At 33.5% G+C, this 26,322-nt stretch overlaps 2 protein-coding genes across 9 annotated transcripts; one reads left to right on the forward strand and one right to left on the reverse strand.

Annotated features, from left to right (window-relative positions):
- The first annotated feature begins 3,620 nt into the window (after nucleotides 1-3,620).
- Nucleotides 3,621-7,099, forward strand: LOC106769302 (ABSCISIC ACID-INSENSITIVE 5-like protein 2). 8 transcript variants are annotated; one of them, XM_014654869.2, is made up of 7 exons: nucleotides 3,629-4,014; nucleotides 4,846-6,017; nucleotides 6,518-6,531; nucleotides 6,568-6,586; nucleotides 6,680-6,709; nucleotides 6,805-6,831; nucleotides 6,904-6,933. In XM_014654869.2, exons 2-5 carry the CDS (start codon nucleotides 4,988-4,990, stop codon nucleotides 6,688-6,690), a joined length of 1,074 nt encoding a protein of 357 aa, XP_014510355.1. In that variant the 5' UTR covers nucleotides 3,629-4,014; nucleotides 4,846-4,987; the 3' UTR covers nucleotides 6,691-6,709; nucleotides 6,805-6,831; nucleotides 6,904-6,933. The 8 variants fall into 8 exon arrangements, with proteins under 8 accessions (XP_022638767.1, XP_014510349.1, XP_014510356.1 ...); XM_014654863.2 differs by having other exon boundaries at nucleotides 3,625-4,014; nucleotides 4,846-6,052; nucleotides 6,515-6,586; nucleotides 6,802-6,831; nucleotides 6,904-7,099; XM_014654870.2 differs by having other exon boundaries at nucleotides 3,627-4,014; nucleotides 6,802-7,099.
- An 11,435-nt stretch (nucleotides 7,100-18,534) lies between these two features.
- Nucleotides 18,535-22,924, reverse strand: LOC106765761 (protein DJ-1 homolog C). Its single transcript, XM_014650487.2, has 7 exons — nucleotides 22,471-22,924; nucleotides 22,240-22,389; nucleotides 21,133-21,312; nucleotides 20,389-20,469; nucleotides 20,075-20,275; nucleotides 19,298-19,435; nucleotides 18,535-19,204 (listed from the first exon to the last, which is right to left on the reverse strand). Exons 1-7 carry the CDS (start codon nucleotides 22,849-22,851, stop codon nucleotides 18,995-18,997), a joined length of 1,341 nt encoding a protein of 446 aa, XP_014505973.1. The 5' UTR covers nucleotides 22,852-22,924; the 3' UTR covers nucleotides 18,535-18,994.
- Between the last annotated feature and the right edge of the window lie 3,398 nt (nucleotides 22,925-26,322).

Below are 26,322 nucleotides of genomic sequence, written 5' to 3' on the forward strand. Positions count from 1 at the left end.
CATTGCCTGTACGCGTTACCATTGCTTGTACGCGTTACCATTGCCTGTACGCGTTACCATTGTCTGTACGCGTTACCATTGCCTGTACGCGTTACAGTGGTATCAGAGTCGATTGTTTGGTTGGGAATGCTTCCGCTAAAGGGGGAGTGAGTTAGATAAAAAAAAAGAAATGAGAGGGAGAGTCAAATATCGAGAGAGAAAAAAAGGAAAAAAGGGGGAGTTTAGAGAAAAAAAGGAGAACAAAAAAAAGGAAAGTCCAATACCCAGAGAGCATGAAGAGTCTAAGTGTCCGAAAAAGAGAATAAAAAGGAAAGAAGAAAGAAAAGAGAAAAAGAGAGTAAGAGAGTAAGAGAGGATTAATCTTGCAAGAAGTGTTTTCCCAACACATCTTGTTTCAAACTTTGTTCAACTACAATACATAAAAATAAACATTGCATCAATTATTCACCCATAAATCGTTATAATGTAGACAATGAAATGACCAAGTATGTCTCAATCTGGATAGCAATCCCAAAACCACCCCTAAAAAAATGAAACTTCTTTTATTTAACCCTAACCATAACAAAAATAAATGAATGAGTTATATGTATCTTACTTACAAAAAGGTCAAATGGACTTCATTAAAGGAAGACGACACAAACACTATCTAATCAATGAAACGAACCACATACAAACAGTGGACGAAGATTAACAACAATGAATTCCGACGAAGACAAGGAACCTACGACAAAAAATGCAGTGATATCGTGAGCAAAGAAATGGAAGGCACAACACGAGAAAAAAATAGAAAGCACGCTCAAACAACAAAAGCAACTATAAGTACCAATACTAGGGTTTTTGCCTAGAAATTCATCATGTATCAAGTGCATTTTAAATTTTCGAAACCCCTCATCAACAATAAAGAAATAATTGAAAATTAATTTTACGAAAACCACACAGATTGTGTAAAAAATTATATAAAAAAAAAATGTGTGAAAATATCCTTTTCTTATTTTGTTATAAATCTTATAATATTATATGGATGCATAGTAAGAAGGGTGTATGAAAATGTGTGGAGGAAAAGGTGAAACGTGAAGAAAGAAGGGACGAATGAGAATGCAACAAGTATAGAGAGAGTGATTTCAGAACATGTGAACAAATCCCACGAATCTGCAGTTCTCAGGTCCTTCTTACATTGCTTTTTCTTCTTTTTGTACACTCACATATTACGTACTTCTGCTCTTCATCTTCTTCACTATTTTACCTCTCTTTAAGCATATTCTCGATCATATGTTTCTTCCCACCACATGACAACAAAACAACTATCCGTACACATATCACTTTCATAATTCTCTAAAACCCTCAATTTTAATCTTTTTAAACACAACTATTCTACCTCAAATTCAATTTTCACTCACCTACTACATACATTAAAATTTTATTACAATAATACGTGGTCTTAAATATTTATATATGTAATACGTTATTTTCATGTTAGAATTCTTCAATTATTAAGAACAGCTGAATTCTGAACTGGATTTTGAGTTTTTTTTTTTTTCATTTAAAAAATGGAGAAAGAGAATTTCAAGAAGAAAATTGCAACAACAGTTTGAAATTCAATGTTTCTTAGAACGAATCCTAACTTGAATAAAAAAAATAATCTTATTTACGTAAATATTTGACACAATATGCTATTTGGTTCAATTTGAATGAAAAATTCACTTAAAATTTAATTAAGATTTTATTCTTATTAAAAATTACTTTAAAGGATTAAGAGAGAATATATATATATATATATATATATATATATATATATATATATATATATATATATATATATATATATATATAAGTTACTCTTAATATTAATTCCTAAATAATATACAACTACCAAATATTCCTTAAATAATGTAGGCCTATTAAATATATTAAAATACATATTAAATTATAATTAAAAAGATATTCCTTATTAAATATCTTACATTTTTCTTAATAGAAATTATCCATAAAAAGAACTTTAGATATTTCACCACCACTAGTATCACGTAAAAAAAGAAAAAAAAAATAAAACTCACTTTGTCACTCTATTTTATATGTGTATATTGCTTTGTTTTGTATTTAAAATAATTTATAGTTAAAATCTTATTCACATAAAACGCAACAATATGAAGAAAATTGCCTCTACTTCAGCACTGTTATTAAAAAGAAATGTACAAAATTTATATACATCTCATTGTTTAACCTATGAAAGTACTTGGAAAAATTAAAATATTTTCATATAAATATGTTTGAAGATAAACTCTTCATATACTTCAGAGAAAATCTACCTACCAACACATTACACTATATTTATCGTAATTTGTTGCTTAAAGTTAATAAAGGAAACACTTTTTTTATAATTTTTATAATAATAATAATAATAGAAAAGAACATATTAAAGATGTACATTATAATATTAAATCATATTTTATTGTAATAATAACATATTAAAAAGTACATTATAAAATATATTGTAATAATTTCTTTAATTTAATGGCATTTTATTGTAATGAAAAAAAATTGAAAATAGAAAAAAAATAAAAAGACTCAGTCACCTATCAACTTTCATATCAAACTGTTTTAATAATATTAAAGTGAGAACAAAGTTATGGAATTTTATAAGCATTATGATTACACATAGAGTAATAATAGTATGACACATTTTTAAATTCATTTGACACAGAATGTAAGGGTAAAAATGGTTAAAAAGTATAAAATTTTGTAGTTTTTTAAGAAATGAGAAAGTAAAAAGTAAGTAAGAATAATATCAAATAAATGTAAAAGATTTAGATGTGTCAAAGAATCATTTTCTTTTAAATATAAAGGAAGATGCAGTATCATTTGGTCTTGATAGAATTAACTCCTAACAATTTTTTATCTAAAATTCAATAATTTAAATTGTTTATTCATTGATTATTTTATTTGCGTTAAGCATATTTTGAACTTATAATTGAAAATATTCTTATTATACAGAGGGTATTTTTGTCTTTATCATGCAAATTATTTCACTTGTTAATATAGAGTTGTCAAAATCTTTACTAATAGTAGTGCATGGTTGGTACACAACTATACTAAGATAATAAATATTTAAGCTAAGGTCAAAACACTGCATGCATGTAACATCTAAATGTTTTCTAATAAAGTGATTTTTGCTTTTTACTTTGTTAGTTGGTGATAGATAACACAACAAATTTCATACACCTTTATAATAATTTCACTAATACCCAATCTCTATTAGAGTTAGTAAGAGTCTTGAACCCCTTGCAATCCAGAAAATTAAATTACTGGAGTGTGTAAATATATATTTGTTTAACCAGTCCTTAAAAGTTTAAATTTTAGATATTTAATGTAATTGATGAAAAAATAATTTAAAATATATTTATTTATCCAAAAGAAAAAGTACATTTAGGGTGAAGATAAATATTCCTATATTAATATAGTGACTAGACTTATAACTAAATTAGGTGTGGGGAGTTATTTAAGCAACTTATGTATAGACAAAACCAAGGGAATAGATTCAAATATCTATCTACCTTACTTTGCAGAACATACTATTTCTACAAACACCTGCCACATCTGAAAAAGGAAAAGATAAGGCAAAAATGAAATATAAAGAAAAAAAGAAATGGATGAGAAAAAATCCAAAGGTGTGATGATCACAAATGTAAAATGTTGTCGGAAAGCAGCATCAAGTGCTGTGATCCTCACACATTTCGAGTGATGATTGGGTGAATGTCACATCAGGGATTCAACTGAGGAACTATTGGGCCACGTTTTGATAGCAGTGTGGTTCCAAATTATATTTTGTAAATATTATAACTGAGAGAAAAGTCCAATAATATGCAGCAGTGTGTGAGAAAGAGTGTTCTTAAATTGGGACTCGTGTCGAGGCGGCAATACACAAGACACTTGTTGACACCACCACACTCCCCATTCTCAAGATCGCTGCGACACGACACTCCTTACAACCAAGTCCAACGTTGATCAGTGAATGAGGTAACTCTAATTTTAATTCCTCCTTTCATTCTCACAGCCATTTTTTCCTCTTCATATCCATATCTGAGCCATTCCCACGCTCTTTTATTTATTTTTCCATTTCCTTTTGTTTCTCCGGTCGCTCTTTCTTTATATCGCTCTTTCCTCCCAACTAATTTTAGTTTAATCGATATGGGGCCTTTTGGGTTTCTCTGTTCGCCGCGGGGCTCTGTGGCGTGCAGAATCAGCGGAATTGGATAACACTCTGGTTCTTTTTGGTTCGTTTCGTATCCATAATTGGATGTGAAATTTGTATAATAGTGGTGACAATTACTTTTTTAAGATAAAAGAAAATCGGGTAGGAGATGGTGACGCGTCTGAGAGATTTTTGTGATTTCGCCCCAAAAAGGATGTTGGGTTCTGTTAAACTCCTATAAAGGGTGTTGGTATCTCGCAGAAAAATTACTTAACTTTTTACTTTGAAGCATTTGAAAAATTAAGTTCTATCTACATCATCAGATTTTGCGTTAGGTTAATTTAATCTAACTTACAAAAACTAGTAAGATATTTTCACCTGGTCAAAATATCGAAATAACAGACAACACAACGTTTAGATCTGACTTCTCTCTACAACTCAATCATAGTAGGCTTCAGTGTTTCACCATGTGCACTGCTTTAAATGAAATTGTTTCCTAACTGTTTTTCTACTGATCCCTAAAAAGATGGAACAGCGTTCTGCCTGAATGTTTTGTTTTTAAGGATTGTGGGATGGGATTAATAATGATCTCTTTTAGTAACTTTATCAGTGAATTGCTTTTATTGTCTCAATGTTTTTTTTTTTATTTTTTATAGTTGTTCTGAATCCAAGGAAACCATTCCAAATCGGTGTCTGAAAACAGCCCACGATCTACTGAGGCATGATTGCTACCTAAGACAAAGCTTGCTTAAGTAAAGCTCTAACGTCTGCTTCAAGGTTTGGAAAGTGAAAGCAAGGATGAACTTCAGGAACTACGATGATAATAACCCCACTTGGGATGCCATGCATGGGAAGACACCGGCGGCAAATGTTGGTTCTCTGCTGAGACAGCCATCATCAGTATACTCCCTTACATTTGATGAGTTTCAGAGCACCATGGGTGGTGTTGGGAAGGAATTTGGGTCCATGAACATGGATGAACTCTTGAAGAACATTTGGACAGCTGAAGAGACTCAGGCATTGACATTTTCAGCTGGTACAGGAGAAGGCCACAACCTTAACTCAATTAGTGGTGGTTTGCAAAGACAGGGTTCTTTGACATTGCCAAGGACTCTTAGTCAGAAAACAGTAGATGAAGTTTGGAGGGACTTGATCAAAGAAAGTGGTGGGGCCAATGATGGGAATGGCAATGGTAATGGTGGTTCATCCATTCCTCAAAGGCAACCAACATTGGGAGAAATGACTTTAGAGGAGTTTTTGGTGAGAGCTGGGGTGGTGAGAGAAGATGTGCCTCAACAACAACAACAAATTGGAAAACCAAATAACAATGGATGGTTTGGTAACTTTCCTAGACCAAACAATAACAATGGCCTACTTCTTGGTTTCCCACAACCAAATAGAAGTAATGGGAATATGGGTGAGAGGGTGGTGGAGACCAACAATAACTTAGCTCCCAAACAACCTCCTCCTCCTCCTCTATCACTAAACTCAAACCACTCTCACCGACCAACACAACAGCCACCACTTTTTCCAAAGCCTGCAAATTTAGCTTTTGCTGCTCCTATGCATTTGTTCAACAGTGCTCCACTTGCTAACCCTGGCAGAAGAGGAGGGTTGATCGAGCATTCATTGAATGCTGGACTTGTTGGTTTAGCCTCGGGTAATCCAGAGGCTTCTCCCTCAAGGAAAATATCATCAGATGTAATTACAAGAAGTAATNTAGACAACTCTTCACTGTCGCCAGTTCATTATTCAATCAACAGGGGAAGAAAATGCAGTGCTATAGAGAAAGTGGTTGAGAGAAGACAAAGGAGAATGATCAAAAATAGAGAATCAGCAGCCAGATCACGGGCTCGTAAGCAGGTTACTACTCATCACTGCATTAGTTCCACTGTTCTAACATATACTTAGAACAGTGGAACTAATGTAGACTACTCATCACTGCATTAGTTCCACTGTTCTAACATATACTTAGAACAGTGGAACTAATGTAGACTACTCATCACTGCATTAGTTCCACTGTTCTAACATATACTTAAAGAGAAGTAAGGCTAAAACATGTTTTCTTTTTTTTAAACTATCTCAGAATTAAGTTTTAGCTCAAGTAATATTAATAAATTTTAACTTTATACATATACCAAAATTATGTCATTTTAATTTCTTCTGAAAAATTAAGCCATTTCCTTTTGTACTGCAACTCTTAAAACTCACCTAATAATAAAAATTAAAAGATATATAGAATTAATTTCTAACGTTCTTTTCTTATACCTTTTATTATTCTCAAGGCGACAGTAACTATAATATTCTATCTCTTGTGAATGGCAGGCCTACACTTTCGAACTAGAAGCTGAAGTTGCAAAACTTAAGGAAATAAACAGAGAATTGCAAAGAAAACAGGTATGCTGTCATTCTGAGCCACATCCTTATCACTTACGAGTAAAATGTATACGAAGGTTTTGGTCTTCTCTGATTACAATTGGTTTGTTACAGGCAGAAATTAAGGAAATGCAGAAAAACAAGGTATAATCTGTTTTGCATATGAATCTCTTCCAATAGAGAATTATTTTGACAGTTTGAAAGGCAAATAAGCATTATTTATTTGTTTATCTTAGCAGGATTCGGACCCTGCATGCCACCCAAGGGTAAGTAAAATACAATGCTTGAGAAGGACACTTACAGGACCATGGTAGTGAATAGTTGTTTCTGAGTAACAGATATACGAAGGAGAAAGTCATTGTTGTGTGTATGTTTGTGAACTGTGAGGTAATTACAGTCCAACAGTAGATAGAGTGGTAGCTAGCTATTATTAGTTTTATGTATAGGAACTAGGAGTGGTGAGTTGTACATTATTAAACATGTATCGTCAAATAATGAATTATTATATGTGCTTGAATGTTATTTTCTTTTCTATGTGCTTGAATGTTTTTTGACCTAGAGATTACCAAATAGTCTAAAGATATTAGTCTATGTGTTAATTCTTACTAAAGTTTCCAAGTATAGAAGCTACATGATTGTTTATGTTTACTTCTTAACCAACAATGACTGACAGATATCATGAAACTTGGACATATCTGCAGTTTAAACTGCTTAATGTCCTTGATTATAAACAAAATATTCTTTTTGTAATTACTTATGTTTAGTGCAAATATTTTAAGTAAATTTTGTTTACTATATATACCTTTAAATTTTCAATTTGTATCACTGCAGATATTACTTACACCTGTCAAAAGTTGAAGCTGTTGCTTTTCCATTGACTTTCCAATTTGTTTCCATATCTATCCTATGTCGCTGTACCATTTTGTAGGTGTTTGTTTTTTTAAAGTATGTTATGCTATGATTGTATTATTTCGTGTCAATAAAAGAAGGCCAAACAAAACAATCGTGAAAGGAAAAATATCCTGCTCTTTTTTTCAGATGTTCAATTCTAGCCTAATCCTAATCTTATCTTATCTTAATATTAGTAAATGTAAAAGTAACTTACTCAGAAATAACTTTTGCTGCCCAAAGTAAGAATCTTATTTTCGTTCACTTGTAAATTAATAAAATTTACAATTGAATAATAAATTCTTAATATAATGATGGTCATTGATAGCTCAATTGAATAATTTTCTTTCAAATATTGTAAACATGAATGACTAATCAATTTCAAGGTGGCAATAATATATTTATTCATCCATCTTTTAATTCAAGTCTTATCATTTAAACTTTTTTTTCTCTAACCCTTTGAACCTTTTTAATTTGTTTTTCTTGACTTTTTTAAGATTGGAACACTTGTTTGAACAACAACCTGGTTAAGTTTCTGCCACTGTTCTCTAGAAATAATTAATTTTATTATGATAAAGGTAATGACTACTATTATTTTAGATAAGTACATAAAGAAATATGGTTTTCTTTTAGAAAACAAATTTCATCGTTTGACAAATTTAGTTTTAGTTATAAGATATTCATTATTTCCTTTTAGAAAAAGCTTTTCTATCCGAATTAGATGTATTTCTATAATTGAAAATTGGAGCATTCACATGTGTTTATGATGTGCTATTTCAAAAACAAAAATCCTAAGTTGGATACTTTTATCGTATTTCAAATGTTTATTTACTAAAATCTTCTTAAAACTTACCAGATTGAATCGTGATACTGGATTTGGATTTCACAGGCTTTTAAGTCTCTTTGACACAACGTTTGTTTATTTTCTTTAAGATTTTTACTTATCCTTTTTTTTTATTGATTTATTAATGTTACTGTTAGGTTATTACATTTTCTAAAATTGTGAATGTTTACCTCTCGTGACTCTTCATTTCACCGCAGTTTTATATAACATGAGCTAATAATGAAGGATCTTTAAGAAATATTTTGATAGAATTAAACATCTGTTTGAAGTGTATAAAATGTCAAATATATAAAATATATTAAAATTAAAAGTATTTTTATTTATATAGTAAAAAGAAATCGAAGGGTTTAAGGGTTCGTCAATCCAATTAAGCTGTCACTGCTATTGCTATAAGACTCAAGTATTTTTAGAAATATATTTTAATAGATAATAATTCATGAATCATTATTTTATTTTACAGTTTTGTATTTTAGGATTCATGTTCATTTTTCCAGTTTCGCATTCCTTTGCTATGATGATTTCAAATTTGATTGCTCTTTGCATTTAGTTTATAATGGCGGTTTAAGTATGTTTGGTTGGTAATTAGAGATATTGCATTGTTTATTTGAGAGTTTTGAACTGTAATTGTATTTTGTTGTCTTAAGTTTGTTTTGTGTTTGTAATTAGGTATACATTTAGTTGTCTAATTGGTGATTAATCTTCGTTTAGTTGGATTAATCTATATGGTGCAAAATCAATTGAATAGGTGTGTTATGTTTGCTTAATTCGCAATTTTGAATACTAAGCCCGAACCGTTGGTCCCCGACAGTGGCGCCAAATTTGATCGAGGTCGTACCCGAATCAAATTAATATGCAATTAAGTACAATATGATATTAGGAAGTGACTCTTATGTCGTCTCTCAAGGACCAAATGTGGTTCAAGAAATAGGTCAAACATGTAGTGGGGAGTTTTGAACAAATTTTGTGAACTGAAATGAATTGATTAACACACAGATTTAACAACAGGTTTGCATCTGGATCAATTGCAATGCTTCCTATCCTTGATTAACAACAAATTAAACGCTCTTCTTACCCCTAATCTAACATGAATTAACCAACTAAGCGAAGGTTAATTTGGTCTTCAAAATTGCGAATTAAGCAAACGCAACACACTTATTCAATTGATTATGCACCACACAGATTAATCAATTAAGCGAAGATTAATCACCAATTAGACTAACAACATCCATATGTTAATTAATCAAATATCTCAAAATCCTTTCAACAGCATCCATATGAAGCTTTCGTGGGTCATGCATAAATTGACTAACAACATTCACTGCATAGGTAATATTTGGACGTGTATGGGACAAATAAATTAATTTTCCTACTAGCCTTTGGTATTTCCCCATGTCTATGCTTCCTGAATTTGAACATTGAAAGAGTTTATGATTTTGTTCGATTGGTGTATCAACTGATTTACTCCCAAGCAGCCTAGTTCCCGATAGTAAGTCAATAGTATATTTTCTTTGGCATAAGAAAATACCATGTTTTGATCTAGCTACTTCAATACCCAAAAAATATTTGAGGTTTCCAAGTTGTTTCATCTTAAATTCAGATGCAAGGTATTGTTGTAAACTAGAAATCTCATCTTGGTCATTTCTTGTAATAATCATGTCATCTACATATATAATCAAAGCTGCAATTTTTCCTTTTCCTCTCTTCAAAAATAATGTGTGATCAGAATTACTTGCTCTATAGCCAAAAGTCTTCATAGACTTGGTAAACCTTTCAAACCATACTCTTGGGGATTGTTTTAATCCATATAGAGCTTTTTTTAATTTGCAAACCTTCAATTGCAATCCATATAAATTTCTTATGAAATTTCTCCATGTAGGAAAGATTTTTCATATCGAATTGTAGAAGAGGACAATCTTTGTTTCCTGCTAGCGACAAAAGTATTCTCATAGTGTTGAGCTTGGCTACCGGGTGCGAACGACTCTTTTTAATCTATACCATAAGATTGAGTGTAACCTTTAACCACAAGTCGTGTTTTATACCTCTGAATAGTTCCATCAATTTTATGCTTAATTGTAAATACAAATTTGCAGCCCACAGTTTTCTTCCCTCTTGGTAAGGACATAAGATCTTAAGTGTTATTTTTTTCTAAAGTTTTCATCTCATCAACCATTGTTATGGTCCATCTAGGATCTACTAAAGCTTCTTGTATATTACTAAGAATATAAATTGAAGATAATTGAGATACAAATGATGCATATGACTGAGATAACCTGTGAGATGACACATATTTACTAATGGGATATTTAACTTTGGCTTGAAGGTTTGGTTCATATTTAGTTAGAGGTTGACCACAATTAACACGGGGTGGAAGATTATATTGAACAGTAGTAGACTCAGTGTTTGGTGTGTTGGTGGCCTCACACAGACAAGAATCAATTTCATGACCGGTTTCATCTAAATTAGCATTATCAAGGCTAGGACCAAGAGAAACAATTTCATGATTAGTTTCATCTACATTAGTATTATTAGAGATAAGATCAGAAGGTACCTCTAAAGAGTCAAGTTGAACTTGTGGAGAAGATTGAGTCAATTGGTTATGATCAGAAAACACTGTATTATCCTGAAAAGAAGTGTCCATATCTAGGATTGGCTCACTTCCTGCAGAATGATCCTCACACGATAATTTATCTTCATAATATAATTTTATATCTGAGACATCACACATACTAACATCATGATTATGCACTTCACTTTCATTGCCCCCTTGAAGTGTAGAATCAACATAAAAAAAATTCATCCTCATTAAATGTCACATCCATAGAGATATAAAATTTCTTTGATGATGGATGGTAAGCATGATAACCTTTTTGAGTTGATCCATACCTAACAAAAACACATTTGATAGCTCGTTCTTTAAGCTTTGTACGTTGATGTGGGTGTAAGTGAACATATATAACACATCCAAAAACATGAGGTGGTATATGAACTATGGGAGGAAGAATACAATTATCAGACAACACATCTAAAGGCCTTCAAAAGTTAAGCACACTAGAAGGGGTTCAATTAATTAAATAAATTGCAAAGCTCACAACCTCACCCCATAAATGAGATAGGACATTACCATTTATCAAAAGTAATCTTGTCACCTCTAATATATGTTTATTTTTCCTCTCAGTCACTCCATTTTGTTATGGTGAATAAGGACATATAGTTTGATGCAAGATGCCTTTAGAGTTCATGAACTTTATTAATTTAGTCTTAAAATATTCTCCTACATTGTCTGGTCGAATGACCTTAATAGATGTGCTAAATTGTGTAACGATCATATGATGGAATGAACAAACCACATCACTTTTACGTTTAAGAAAAAAAACACTCAGGTTACCCTAGTACAATCATCAACAAAACTGATAAACCATTTTTTTCCGTTATGTGTAGATTGTGGGACAAGGCCCCAAACATCTGTGTGAATTAATGAAAAAGGAAAATTAGTTGTTGTGTTTCTTAAAAGAAACACAACACGATGACTTTTTTTCTTAACACAAGTTTCACAAAAGAAAAATCAGAAATATTGAATTTATGAAATGATGATGGAAATAATTTTTTAAATAACCAAAAGAGGGATGTCCCAATCGTCTATACCATAACCAAATTTCTTTTTTGTTTTTATCTTGTATGTGATCATTTGCAAGACAAGTCAACGCTCCTTCATGGGTTTGTTGTGAGACATTTTCAAGATAATACAGTCCTTCACTCGCTTTATCACTGATAATCTTCTCCTTGGAATGGATGTTTAGGAAAAGGCAATGGGTTGGATAAAACAAAGCAACACAAAAATGTGATTTTGTTAACTTGCTGACGGAGATAAGATTACAATTCAATGTAAGAACAAATAAAACATCAAGAATCGATAAGGAGGGTGAAAGGGATATAGTACCTACACCTTCAATAGGAGTGAGACCCCATTGACATTAATAATAACACTTATAGAACAAGGAGGGCAAAATAATTAAATTTATGAGGATCACAAGTCATATGATTAGTAGAACCTGAATGAATTATCCAATTATTACCCCTAGTAACAATAGAAAGATTAAGAGTAGAGTAAGATATACCTGACTTGGTCACAAATCCGACAACAGTAGAAATATGACTCTTAGAAGTAGCGGAAGTTTCAAAATCATGTTTCTCCGATTGATTTTTATCGGAAGAAGCCATAAAAAATATTTAGTGAAATAAAGAAACATCAATTCCTATATTGTAGAAGATGCTGATGTTTGGCTCTTAATACCATATAAAAAGGTTTAAAGAATAATTTTGATGATTATTTAAAAAAGTAGAGTAATATATATGTGTGTGTGTAAGGGTTCTATAATTTCTCATATATTTTAGGAATGACAAGTGCAAAAATCTACACAAATTATAATAATGTCTAAATTATAGTCAACAAAATATTTAATTACCTAATATTTACTAATAAAATATTTGACATATCGTATGTGTTCCTATTATCTATTTTAGAAGTGCTTATAGACTTGATCGTGACAACAATCCTCTTAAACATCAAAGTTAAACAATTGTATATTTATTAATTTATTATTTGATTATGTTATTATCAAATGTCATAGAAAATCAGAATTAAAATATCAGAAAAATATTTTTTTAAAAAAAAACTATTATTTATGATAAACTGCCTTTTCTTTTATAGATCAAAATTTTGTATTTAAATATCAGCTATAGTAATCATGCATTTGAATGTTGTCGATTACTCTTTTAAAGTGAATGAAACTATGTATGTTATATTCGTTTTCCAGTTTGGAATTATATCTTAATTGAATGTCACGAGTGGGAATGACATAAGGGAAAATCAGGAAAAGAATTTAGAGGAGAATAATTTTGTTAGGCATAATGGATAGATGGCAAGCAATCATACAATTATGAATAATTTAAAAAGTGCAAGGATGAGGAGGCCCAATGTACATATGAAAGATTATATGTGAGGTGGGGGTGGTTATATGAGTTTGGGGGAGAAAAGGAAGAAAGGGATATGGATGGTTACCTTCTTTGTCTTCTTTGTTAATTCTCTATACTTTCTGCTTTATGAAATGATCTCTCTTTCTAGTAAAGGAAGATGAGCATAATAATACAGGAATCTTTTATGGAAGAATATTCTACTCTGTGATTACTTTTATTGCTTACTTATCTACTCTGTGATTGATATTACATTGGTGCTTTCATTCTACACTTTCCTTCATGCCTGAAAACACTCGCTTGAAAGAGTTATCATCTGATGTTAAGCGCATTCTATAGTTGATGGAATCTAGGAACATGGAGTATTCTACTCGTTTTGAGAGCCTAGAAACTGCAATGACGTTGTTGCGTGTAGCGAGTACCTCATCGAACAGGTCCAATTCGAGTTTTGCACCTCCCTTTCATGTTCGAAATGTTAAACTTGATTTTCCACATTTCAATGGCTCAAATGTGTTGGAGTGGATTTTTTGGACTGAACAATTTTTCACATTTTACAATACTCTGGAGGAGCAACATCTTACCGTTGTTGCAGTTCATATGGAGGTAGATGTGATTCCTTGGTTCTAAATGCTAGCTAAGACCACTCCGTTTCAATCTTGGATTAGTTTCACTTGGTCTTTGGAATTGGAATTTGGCCCTTCCCCTTAAGAGTGTCCTTGATCTACCCTCTTTAAGTTGAAGCAAACAAGGTTTGTTCAAGAATATTATCGAGAATTTACAGATTTGGCTAATCGGGTTTAAGGCATTACTGCAGATGCTTTACTTGATTGTTTCATTAGTGGGCTTAAGATTGACATCCATCACGATGTTATTGCTCAAAATCCCATATCATTGAAACGAGGGGTTTCATTGGCAAGGCTATTCGAAGACAAATACCAGCCAAAACAAAAACCTACCTTAAACCTTCCTTATCCAAAATACCCACCATCCTCGTTGGCCCAAACAACCAAATCTATCAGCTTACCACCCTTGTTACCCAACCCAAACACTATAACCCTGCCTAATTCCTAATCCAGTAAGTTTGCCAATGTCAAAAAAATTTCTGCAGCAGAAATGCAATTACGTCAAGAGAAAGGATTGTGTTTAACATGTGATGAGAAATTTTCACCCCACCACAAATGTCCCAACAAACAATATTTGTTCTTAGAATTAGAGGAAGAGGTAGTCTCGACACCGGGACTTGAACCACCTGATGTTGTTAATCATTCTAACATGCAATCACAGGACCAAAAGCATCACCTTTCTTTTAATGCTCTCAAAGGAGTATCTAGCATTGATACTATGCGATTCCAGGGTATTATCAATGGGGTCACGGTTCAAGTACTACTGGATAGTGGGAGTTTTGATAACTTCTTGCAACCAGGGCTTGCCCATTGTTTGAAATTAGCCATTGAACCCACTTCTGGATTTCAAGTCTTAGTTGGTAATGGAAATTCCTTGACAGTGGAAGGTATGGTATGCATAGTTGACGTACAGATCCAAGGGCACTCTTTACAACTCCCAATTTACTTATTGCCAAGCACAGTTGTAGATTTGGTCTCCGGGGCTGCATAGTTAACTACATTGGGCCCCATATTTCGGACTATCGGGCCTTGACATTGAAGTTCTTAGTGGACGGGAACTTTATTACTCTTCATGGGGATAAGCCACAACTTTTGACTCCAACCCAATATAATCATCTTCACAGACGGCAACGCACTAATGCCATATCTGAACTCTTTACACTTCAGTTTCAGCAACCTCACTATTACCTACAAATTTGGACCCTGAATTAGCATTACTTTTGCATACCTATCATGATGTTTTTGTAGTTCCTATTGGTCTTCCTCCAAGTAGGTCCCACGATCATTTTTATTCCTTTGATTGCAGGGGTTTATCTTGTTAAGGTTAGACCCTATAGATACCCTCACTGTTAAAACGAACAAATTGAGAAGATGGTCAGGGAGATGTTACAAGAAGGCATTATAGTACCCAGTAATAGCCCTTTCTCTTCACCCATTGTATTGGTCAAGAAGAAATATGGTACTTGGAGATTTTGTATGGACTATCGCACCTTAAATGCCATAACCATCAAAGATAGTTTTTCCATTCCTACTGTAGATGACTTAATTGATGAGCTATTTGGGACTCAATATTTTTCCAAGCTTGATCTCAGGTCTGGGTATCATCAAAATTTTGCTTAAGAAGAAAGACATATATAAGACAACTATCAGAGCACATCATGGGCACTATGAGTGGTTTGTCATGTCTTTTGGGTTGATGAATGCTTCGACTACATTTCAGTGCTTGATGAATGAAATTTGTGTTGGTTTTTTTTTATGACATACTAGTCTACCGTCCGACTTGGTCTTCTCATTTACACCAACTAGAAGTTGTCTTACAATTACTAAGGACGCACAAATTATTTGCCAAGTTCTTTAAGTGTTCATTTGCTCTTACTCAAGTGGAATATTTAGGACACACTGTTCGGGTCAAGGCATAGCTGTAGATGCTTCCAAGGTACAAGATGTGTTAGCCTAGCCTCTTCCTACTAACATTAAACAGTTAAGGGGATTTTTGGGACTTACGGGTTATTATCGAAAGTTTATCAAGGGTTATGCATCTATTGTAGCTCCTTTGACAAATTTGCTCAAGAAAGACAACTTTAATTGGGATGTCGCAGCTACTACAACTTTTGAAACACTAAAAGCCACTTTTACTCAAGCTCTAGTACTTACTCTTCCTGATCTTACTACTGCTTTTGTAATAGAAACAAATGCATCAGGTATTGGTATAGGAGCGATGATTAGTCAAAACAATCATCTAGTTGCTTTCTTTTCAAAGAAATTAAATCCCAGACTTCAGAAACAATCAGCTTATACATGGCAATTATATGCCATCACGGAAGCCATAGCAAAATTTCGACAGTACCTTTTGGGGCATAAATTCATATTTAAGACAAACTAGAAAAGTCTCAAGAGCCTGACCCAACAATCCTTACAAACGCCGGAACAACAAGTGTGGTTGCATAAATTGTTAGGCTACGACTTTACTATCGAGTACAAACCAAGGAAGGACAATTTGGCAGCAAATGCCTTGTCAAGATCATTTTTCATGGCATGGTCTCAACCAAACTTGGCAATTTTAACCATCTTACGTGCCACAGTTGCAGAAGATACAAAACTACACAACATTCGTGAATTATGTCGCAAGGGTACCCCAATTATTCCACACACGATGAGTTATTATATTGGAATGGCAAAATGGTTATCCTTAAGAATCATGACTTGATTCAGCACATCTTACATGAATTCCACTCTTCTCCACTTGGCGAACATTCGGGTGTTACACGAACTGTCTCTCGGATTGTGGCACAATTTCATTGGCAAGGAATGCATAAAGACATAGCTAATTTTGTTAAGCAATGCCTCATTTGTTAGCAGGCTAAGTCTTTCAATACATTACCTTTCGGGTTGTTGCATCCTCTCCCCATTCCAGCACAGATATGGGAAGATATAGCAATGGATTTTATTACGGGATTACCCAAGGCTCGGGGGTTTACAGTGATCATGGTAGTGGTTGATAGACTTTCTCAGTATGCCCATTTTTCTCCATTAAAAGTCGATTACAATAGTATGCAAGTGGCTAAATTGTTCATGCAAACGGTGGTGAAATTACATGGATTTCCCAAGTTGATTGTATCAGATAGAGACAAAGTTTTTATGAGTCGCTTTTAAACAACTCTTCCGGTTGAGTGGCACTTCGTTGGCAATGAGCACCACATACCACCTCCAATCTGATGGTCAATCGGAAGTTGTCAATCGTTGTTTGGAGATGTACTTGCGTTGTTTTGCTTACAACAATCCAAATATGTGGCTGAAATTGTTACCGTGGGCAACGTTTTGGTATAATACTTTGTACCACCTCAGTACAGGTATGAGACCATTTAAGGTAGTCTATGGAAGGGATTCTCCTAGAATTGACAAGTACATTACAGATTCCACATATCCTCCTACTTTACAGGAACTGTTACATCAGCGTGATGTTGTTTTGCATCAGTTAAAGGGTCATTTGCATAAGGCCTAACAGTATATGAAGCAACAAGCGGATAAGAAGAGGTGTCATGGAATTCAAAGTGGGAGATATGGTGTTGGTGAAGCTCCAACCTTATACTAGGCTTCAGTTTCTTTGAGAAAAAACCAGAAATTGAGTATGAGATACTTTGGTCTTTTCCTTTTATCCAATGTATTGGTCTAGTGGCTTATAAATTGTTGTTACCTACAATTGCTCACATTCATCCCGTTTTTCATGTATCACAGTTGAAACCATGTCACGAGGATCATCAATAGTCTTATATTCTACTTTCTCTAGTTACTAATGACCAAGGTATTGTATTACAACCACATGAGATTTTGCAATCTAGAGTTATTCTGTAGAGAGGCCAACATATTTCTCAAGTTTTGGTGCAGTACGACGACATTGGTGAAGAACATGCTACTTGGGAGGATCTTTCTTATGTCCAAAACGCTTATCCTAAATTCAACCTTGAGAACAAGGTTGATTTTAATGGGGAAGGTATTGTCACAAGTGGAATTGACATAAGGACAAATCAGGAAAAGAATTTAAAGGAGAATAATTCTGTTAGGCATAATAGACAGATGGCAAGCAATCATACAATTGTGAATAACAAAAAAAGTGCAAGGATGAGGAGACTCAATGTACGTATGAAAAATTATGTGTAAGGTGGGGGTGGTTATATGAGTATGGGGGAGAAAAGGAAAAAAGGGATATAGATGATTACCTTCTTTGTCTTCTCTATTAATTCTCTGTACTTTTTGCTTTATGAAATAATCTCTATTTCTAGTCAAGGAAGATGAGCATAATAATATAGGAATATTTTATGAAAGAATTACTTATTGATATTACATTGAACTCAGCTTATTGTATTCATTCTTAAGATTTGAAAATAATTCAAATGATTAAAATTAAGGTAATGTTGAATTTCTTTCGGATTGAAAAAGTCTCCAAAATTAATGTTTTTATCCTCTTGGTTTTCGACTCAATTTGTTGACCAGGAATAACTACAAAAGATGTTAGTTGCAGATTCCTTGTTTTACGCATCGACAGAAGTACAAGATCTATTACCAAGTTAAATTATGACTAAACCACCTGTCGCAGCAAAAATCTGACATGAAAAAACTTTGTTGCTCGTTTTTTGTGCACAAGATGATGATATTTGACTCATTACATTATGACATTGACTTATTTTTTAGGGCCAATGAGGATTGAATTATCTATCAAGGTCTGAATTCTACATTAGAATGTTCAACATACAGTTCCCATCACATGTGAAACGATCACATCCACTCCACAAATGAAACTCGATAAATAGGTACCTTCCATGTATGTGAAAAAGTTCCAAAATGCACTGACACCAAGAAGGTCAAGCATGGTTGTACCTTGTGGATTTTGCAACAAGATGGCACAAGACTCTGTACAAGTGGATCAAATACTTTTGGCCACAGAAAGTGCAACTTATCCTTGTTAGTGAAGCGATAGGGAACAAGCATTTATAATGATAATATGGAGACGTTGGCCAGGCATAGGCTTTGAAAATGATAAACCCCCCATCTCTTAAGACTATTTATAATTCTTCTACCTACACATGCTTTAAACCATCATGCATTCTACCCAGGATACTCAAAAACAAGGCCTTTTGCTACGCTTTTAGCTCTTCCATTACCAAATAGCTTGCTCACAATGGCCAATGCAAAATCTGTTACAGTGGCAAGTCCCTCACTAGTGATCAAATTTCCATCAATTACTACTTTGGCCCCATTTATTGCTTCTTCATTAACCTTGTCTAAGACAGAGGGATGGGCTGTGGCCCTCTTGTCCTGCAACGGTAACAAATTTCTCATTTCAGTGACGATTTCCTCAAGAATTAGATCAGGAAACAAGCACAATGGTAATAGTAGGGCAGCTAATACCTTAAGTAAACCTTGTTTATGTAGAATGGCAAGTGAAGAACAGATCGCCCCATATATTCTTCCAGCAGAACTTTGTTCTTTAAGAAGTTTCTTCAGAATTCTAGATTTGCTTAGTCTTTGTGCACCAGCGGTTCCTCCCTAAAAATTCATGAAAATCTCAGCAACTACAAAAAATAGGTGTGACAAAAACCAGAATCATCAGATTTTACAGATATTGACTGTCATAAACTAAATAAACAGAGTCGAGTGCACCTGCAATGAAAAACCCTAAAAATTGAAGAACCCCAACAAAAATTCATAGAACACGACATGATTGTGACCATTCAATTTCACCCTTTGCTCTGTGCACAATGTATGTCATTTTTGTTTGTTGGGGAGAGGGTTATTGGTGATTGTATATGTTTGGAAAGTTTAAAAATTGGGATTGATTTAATTTTGAAATTTTGTAGTGCTTACTTTGGAAATCCACTAAAATTTAGTTGGATATAAGTCACCTTTATTTAGTTTTTACTTGTTTACCCACTCTACTATTCTAGTTAAGGATAAGTGAGTGTTAAAACAAAATGAACTCCATTCAATTTTAACGTGTTCCAAACATAAACAGTTAATTTATAAAGCAATTGAAATCCTATTTTCCTCAATCGGTACATCAGAATCGATTCCCACGTCTAATCAAACTTGAATTATCTAAAACTCAATAATAAAGACTTCTAAGGTCTACTATAGCACCAAGAAAAAATGCAGTAACACGTTTATTTTTTAAGAGTTTTATCTTACTGGAAGAATAATCAAATCATGTGCTGACTCTTGAGCATCCTTAATTAATATATCAGCAACAATTTTTGTTCCCCGTGAAGCCAAAATTTCAAGAGATTTCTCAACTGAAGCAACTATGACGTTAGCTTTTGCGCGCCTGAGAATATCTACCACAGTCACTACTTCAATCTCTTCAGAACCATGTGCAATTGGTATGAGTACCTGGGCATCATAATGAGCGACTGTATGTGTAAGTTTAAGATCTTTTGTTTCAAAGGGATAGACAACTGAAGTCTTCCCAAATTATACAAATATGACAGTCAGTAATAACTTACACTAGGGGCGTGATGGGCAACGGACCATTCAACTTTATTGAACTCCTTCTTAGTTGCATTATCATCATCCGCTCTCATCAACTATTATAAAATAAGGGAGTATTGGATCAGGCACAGATTTAACTGATCAGACGACATACATCAAACATCAAAAAGAACAAGAAATGATGTTGACTTTTATAAATATGTTAAAACAATATTGAATCCAAATGTACAAACATAGATTTCAAGCACATCTACCATTCTTTTTTTTCTATTCTTTTTAAATTATAATTTGATCATATTTCTAAACAATGTATGATTTCTAGTCCGTCCCTCTCACATCAGAGATTGGATATTTCAAACGTTAAACTAGACATTAAAAAATAATCCAATATGGATACAATAACAATTATTCATGTAATAGACTTGGTGCATTTACAACTTACTTGAACCAGAAAAAAGGTTGGCTACTGCTGTATCATTGCAATATAGGCTTAAAATTTTAACATGAATATTTGGCCGTGCAGAACAACTGTATCCTATTAGAATCCTCTCTTCAATTTGCACTAAATTTGCATTTCCCCTTTGATTTTTATTGCATTGTGTACTAATTAAATGTCAGTACAATTACTTTTCAGCACGGAATTAGCCAGTAAAGAAAACAAAGAAACAACTGCATACAAGCACATAATATGATTACAAAGATGAAGGGAAGCAATTTATTCCTTTCAGGCAAGAAAGATGCTAATAAAAACAGATTACCAACAATTCTGCAACCTCCCTAGCTACAGACTCCCCAAATAGCTGTTCGGCCAAGGACAAAGCAAACTGGTAAGTAGTTCCAGGGCCCGGGCTGGTTGTGAGTCCTCTGGAAACCTGAAGATTTGATTTAACGGCCCAAAAGGTTGGAAGGCTGTCGAAGAAGGCAGGGTGGCAAGTTATCTTGCATGACAAACTAGAGCTTATTAGCCTTATCCAAATACAAAAAAAAAAAAAAAAAAAAAAAAAAAAAAAAAAAAAAAAAAAAAAAAACATAATGAAGATATAGCAAAAATTGTAGCGAGTAAAAGCAATTCCAATGGTAATAATATTGGTGTACTCACGTAACAGTATGTTGGAAGACTAAGTGATACTTCTATTTTGTAACAGTAAAATATGTTTTCTCCTATTTCTCTTTCAGTTAATATATTTTTCCTATTATATAGGATTTAGTTATATACACTATTGTGTATAAACAGGGTTCCTGTAGTGTATTTTTGTAAGTGAATAAAATCAAAGCATTCTCAATCCATATCTTGAAACCTTTATATCTAAAAAAAACTTAATTAAAATGCACTAATAGTATAATGTCATTTTATTATAGATTGGCATAAGATTGTTCACTTTCTTTAATTTAAATTTAACACATACACACATATATATATTGTCGTTGTACAATTATTTGACATAAAATGTCTGATAATTTTATCACATCATCCATCTTTTTCATTAATGTGATGGGTTGACAGGATAAATTCTAATGGTGTTGTGTACATATACAGATTAAGCAGTTTCCACTCTAATCTTGATGGATGGATCATGGATACCACCACACTGTATGGGCAACAACAATTTCCTATTCTAGATTTAGTCCGACAGACACTAACCGTATTCATTTTCCTCTTAGATTTAGCCCTAACTTAACCTACAAATCCGACTCGTGATATTAAGGTTTAAACTGATATGTATACACTATTTACACATATATGCAGGTTCGCTCCTCGGGAGACTAAACCTTCTGCTAGAGCCAACCAACATTGGATAGCAAGATTAATTTAAAGCCATGGCAATAAATTTCGATTCTATTGAAAATCAAGTTAAGCAAAGCACCTTCTTTCTCTTCAAAAGGCCCCATGGCAAAAGCGTGACAGCGGGAGCTGCACAAATAGCTCCATAGAGCCTGTTTTCCTCAGCTTGTTTGCTTGTGATTTTTCGCAGAACTTCGCAATCCCGTAGTCTTGCAGAGCCAGGCATTCCTCCCTGTCACGCGTGGTTAATACTACCATCAAAAACACTAACAGTAACAGCAGTACCAACAGGGGTTTCGGTTAGAGAACTAACGGGTAAAGCAACGAGGTCAAAAATTTCATCGGAACACGTGGAAATGTCGGTGTCAGCCACTAGTTTGGTGCCTCCAGCAGCTTCTACTTGAAGCTGCGGCTCCACGGAGGCGACGGTGACATCAGCACCGGCGCGTCGCAGCACGTGAATCATGATAACGGCTTCCATTTCTTCGGTGCCCAAACCAATGGGAACCAGAACCTTCTTGGGAGGGATTGCATTTGGTGCTGTTTCAAGGAGAGAGGTTGAAAGTGTGGCTTTCGCAGTGAACGTTCTCTGCCGCGGAGGCGTGACGGTGGCGAAGGGTATGCGTGCGGCCAAGGCAGAGGCGGTGACCGGAGAGAGGGTAGTGGAAGGTTGGGGCAGTAGCAGCAACGACATGAGGATTGGGGACTCTGCTGCAACTCAACTCACTCTGTGGCACTCTCATTCGAGATTAGATTACGAACAAAATTTGAATGCTTTTTTTAGTTTTTCTATTCTGTTCTTATAAATATTTTTCTTTATTTTCAAATTTTATAAAATTTGAAAAATTTTAGTATTAGAGGTTATAATTGTTTTATCTTCTTATTTATTTTAAGAAAGATAGATAATATTGATTTTATAGATCTTAAAAAACTTTTATGTTGTATATTCGCATTATATTGCAGCTCAACCAATATGTATTACCTAAAATTATTGTTAATAGACAAATATTAATATTTATATAGTATATGCCATTATGAATTGTTAATTTTCCTTTCATAAAATTAAAAAGTCAAAATCGCTCCATCTACGTTGAGTGTAATATTGTGTTGTCTTTTAAAGATTTTCGGGTATGTCAATTGTATTCATTTTATGCAATTTGAAGATGAAAAAAAAGGTGAATTTGTAATATGGTGACTTTCATAATCTCATTTAGGGTGATTTAAGAGTGAGATGTGAGTTTTTACCATATTATCTTTGTTAAAATTTTACGTGTTTTTATAATTTGGAGTGGTGACAATCGATTTTAGACAAGATAGAATTGATTCCAAAAATCCTATGCATATATGGGAATAAGCTCTCTTGTTAATAGACCTGATTCTATTATTCTTTATTCAACTCATCCATTTTATCTTATCATCTTTTGATTAGTTAGTATTCATTTTCATTTTGAACTAATCCTTGAGTTTTCTCATCTCGTTATCAAATCTGGTGAAATAAAGCCAACCAAGGGACATTTTACTAGAGGAATGATCAAGAGGATGCAAAAAGAACTAGATGAAGAAGCAGCAAAGGATATCAAAGCCTTATATATCAAGCTAAATTGGAAGCTCTTAGATCGCTCAGTGTAAGGAGAAGAAGGCACGTTGCAAGATACATGAAGACTTCATATTTGGACATGTGGATGAGTCAATGCCCAACGGAGGAGGGTATGTGCCCATCAACCCATGAGAAGTTTCTAGAGTTGCACGTTTTATTACTTTATACATGTAGCTAGGAACCTAAAAAACATGTTGTACATGTGGCCTATGATCCATATGATGCAACCAAAGATGAATCTCGTGCAAGGGTGTTGAATCCATTATAAATTCAACACCTCGCGCATTGTAATTTCACTTTTGAATGCCAAGTAATGTCATGTTGTTGAGATCACTCCAACCTTTTCTTGCACCAAGAGTTACCTTCTTCGAGTCCTTCTCACACTTCTCTAGCCTCATTCCTTTGTTTGGGTTGGCTGGCTAGGCTAGTAGCATTACACAAACATTGTTCCTCATCCATTTCACCATAGAACCTTCATTTTCGCTGCACCTCTACACTTTTGGTTAGATTTTCTAGTTTTTGTTTCACTACACTGTGGAGAATGGCTATCCAAGCACCTAGGAGCAAGCCATCATGTGGTATTTAGAGCCACTGTTGAAGCTTTTTGTAGTGAGATAAGTGTTTTTGTTTTGTTTCTGTGTTGTTCAAGTGTTTTTTCCAGATCTATCTTGATGTGTGTACTATTTTATCGATTTGTTTCTATTCTAAGTAGGTTCTACTTGTGTAAGTGAGTGTGTTGGGCTTTAAGTCAAGAGTTTGATCATTTTAATCGGTGCAATTCTTTTGTTTGAGTCTTTCAATTGGAAATCTAATTTTGTTTTGTCATAAGTCTTTATGTTTCATTTGATTGAGCAAATGCTTAGACGTTTCAAGTCAAGTAGGTGTTTTTCTTTCAAAAAAGATATTTTGTTTAATGTTTATTGTTAAACGTCAAAACTTGGGTTGCTAGACGATCTAGTCTCTCTAGACGATCTTGTCTTAACAACTATTTGTACACATTGCAAATGAAACAAACTCAAAAGGTAGAAATCATGATTGGATCAGACACATATATCTTCAAAATATTTAAGGAAATGATACAATTATTATTTTGTGTATACATGTATACACACACAAATAAAAAAAAAGAAATATATATATATATGCACTCGTAAAAAAAAACATATAACGTAGAACGACGTTATATCGAGAGACATTAAATTGACATCGAATTTTGTCAATATACGACGTTAATAAAAACAATTTAATTAATTGTGATTTTTTTTACAACTCTACGAGATCTAAAAAGCATAAAAACAACAAATTTCAATTTTTGGTATTTTATAAAGCATAAACTATGAACCGTCATATAGGATCAACAACAAAGAAAAATAACAAACAACAAACAAATTCAATCAAACAATAACAACAAACAAGTTCAATCAAACAATAACAACAAACAAGTTCAACCAAACAAAAACAACAAACAAGTTCAACAAAAAAAACAACAAACAAGTTCAACAAAAAAGTTCTTCAAAACGAAAACGAAAACTAACCTTCAAAATGTGAGTTCATCGAAATAAAATGTTGCCACCAGTGAGAGAGAAAGCATAATACGCCTATGAAGGACAAGAATACGAAAATAATCGGTGAAAACAAACGAAAATTATATCTAAAGTAGTTAATTAACACGCATTTGTATCAAATGAAATAAAGATTACTTATGATGGTCGTCAAACTCCGTTCGAGAAAAGTTTGAGTAGAGAAGTGGGTCTTGCGCGCTAAGATAAAGTGATTGAATTTTCAATCTCTTGCTCAAATTTTTATGGAATTCACTAACCTTTTGACGTCTAACGTTGGGGCATTCGACGTTTTATATCATTTTACGTCAAATTACAATTCTAAATGACATTTAATAATTGCATTTATTTACAAAACTGTCACCAGTCATTTTTAACGTTGGCTATTGAGTGGTTGGACGTTGAACGCATGACGTTATACACTGTTTTTGCACTAATGATCTTAAGAAAGGTGTTTCTAACCTTACTAATTTGTTTGGCATGATTGGTGGAGGATTAGGATGAACAAACTCTCTTTTATGTTCAAATTGATGATTTCAGAAAACAAACAAAATGTTTTTATTATCCCTTCGTTGTTAGGTTAATTAATTTGAAGACTCCAACAAATTGGTAAGAGTCTTATAGTGATGAGTATCCTGAACTCCAAAAATTTATCATTAATTGCAGTTCACATATAGCTCCTTCGCATGTGAGTATAAATAAAATTCCTTTAATATGGTAAATTAATGTAAGAATATATCTGTATTGGGCCCCCGATGGGAGCGACGAACGATACTCGAATGGCGAACGATACACAAATAAAGATAAGGCCGGACAACCGTGGCAGGTAAGCTTCTGAACATGATTAAGGTAAAACACTAATTAAGGATGATTGGGCTGTGGTTGGGCCGTGATTAAGGCTTCGCTAATCCAAAGCTCATAACCAAAACTATAAATACAGGTCAAAGGTAAGATATAAACATTCTCATTAATTGCACATTTATTACAGCACTCAGATTACGGACCAATA

This window comes from Vigna radiata, chromosome 7 (genome assembly GCF_000741045.1).
Source record: "Vigna radiata var. radiata cultivar VC1973A chromosome 7, Vradiata_ver6, whole genome shotgun sequence".
In the NCBI taxonomy this organism is placed as follows: domain Eukaryota; kingdom Viridiplantae; phylum Streptophyta; class Magnoliopsida; order Fabales; family Fabaceae; genus Vigna; species Vigna radiata.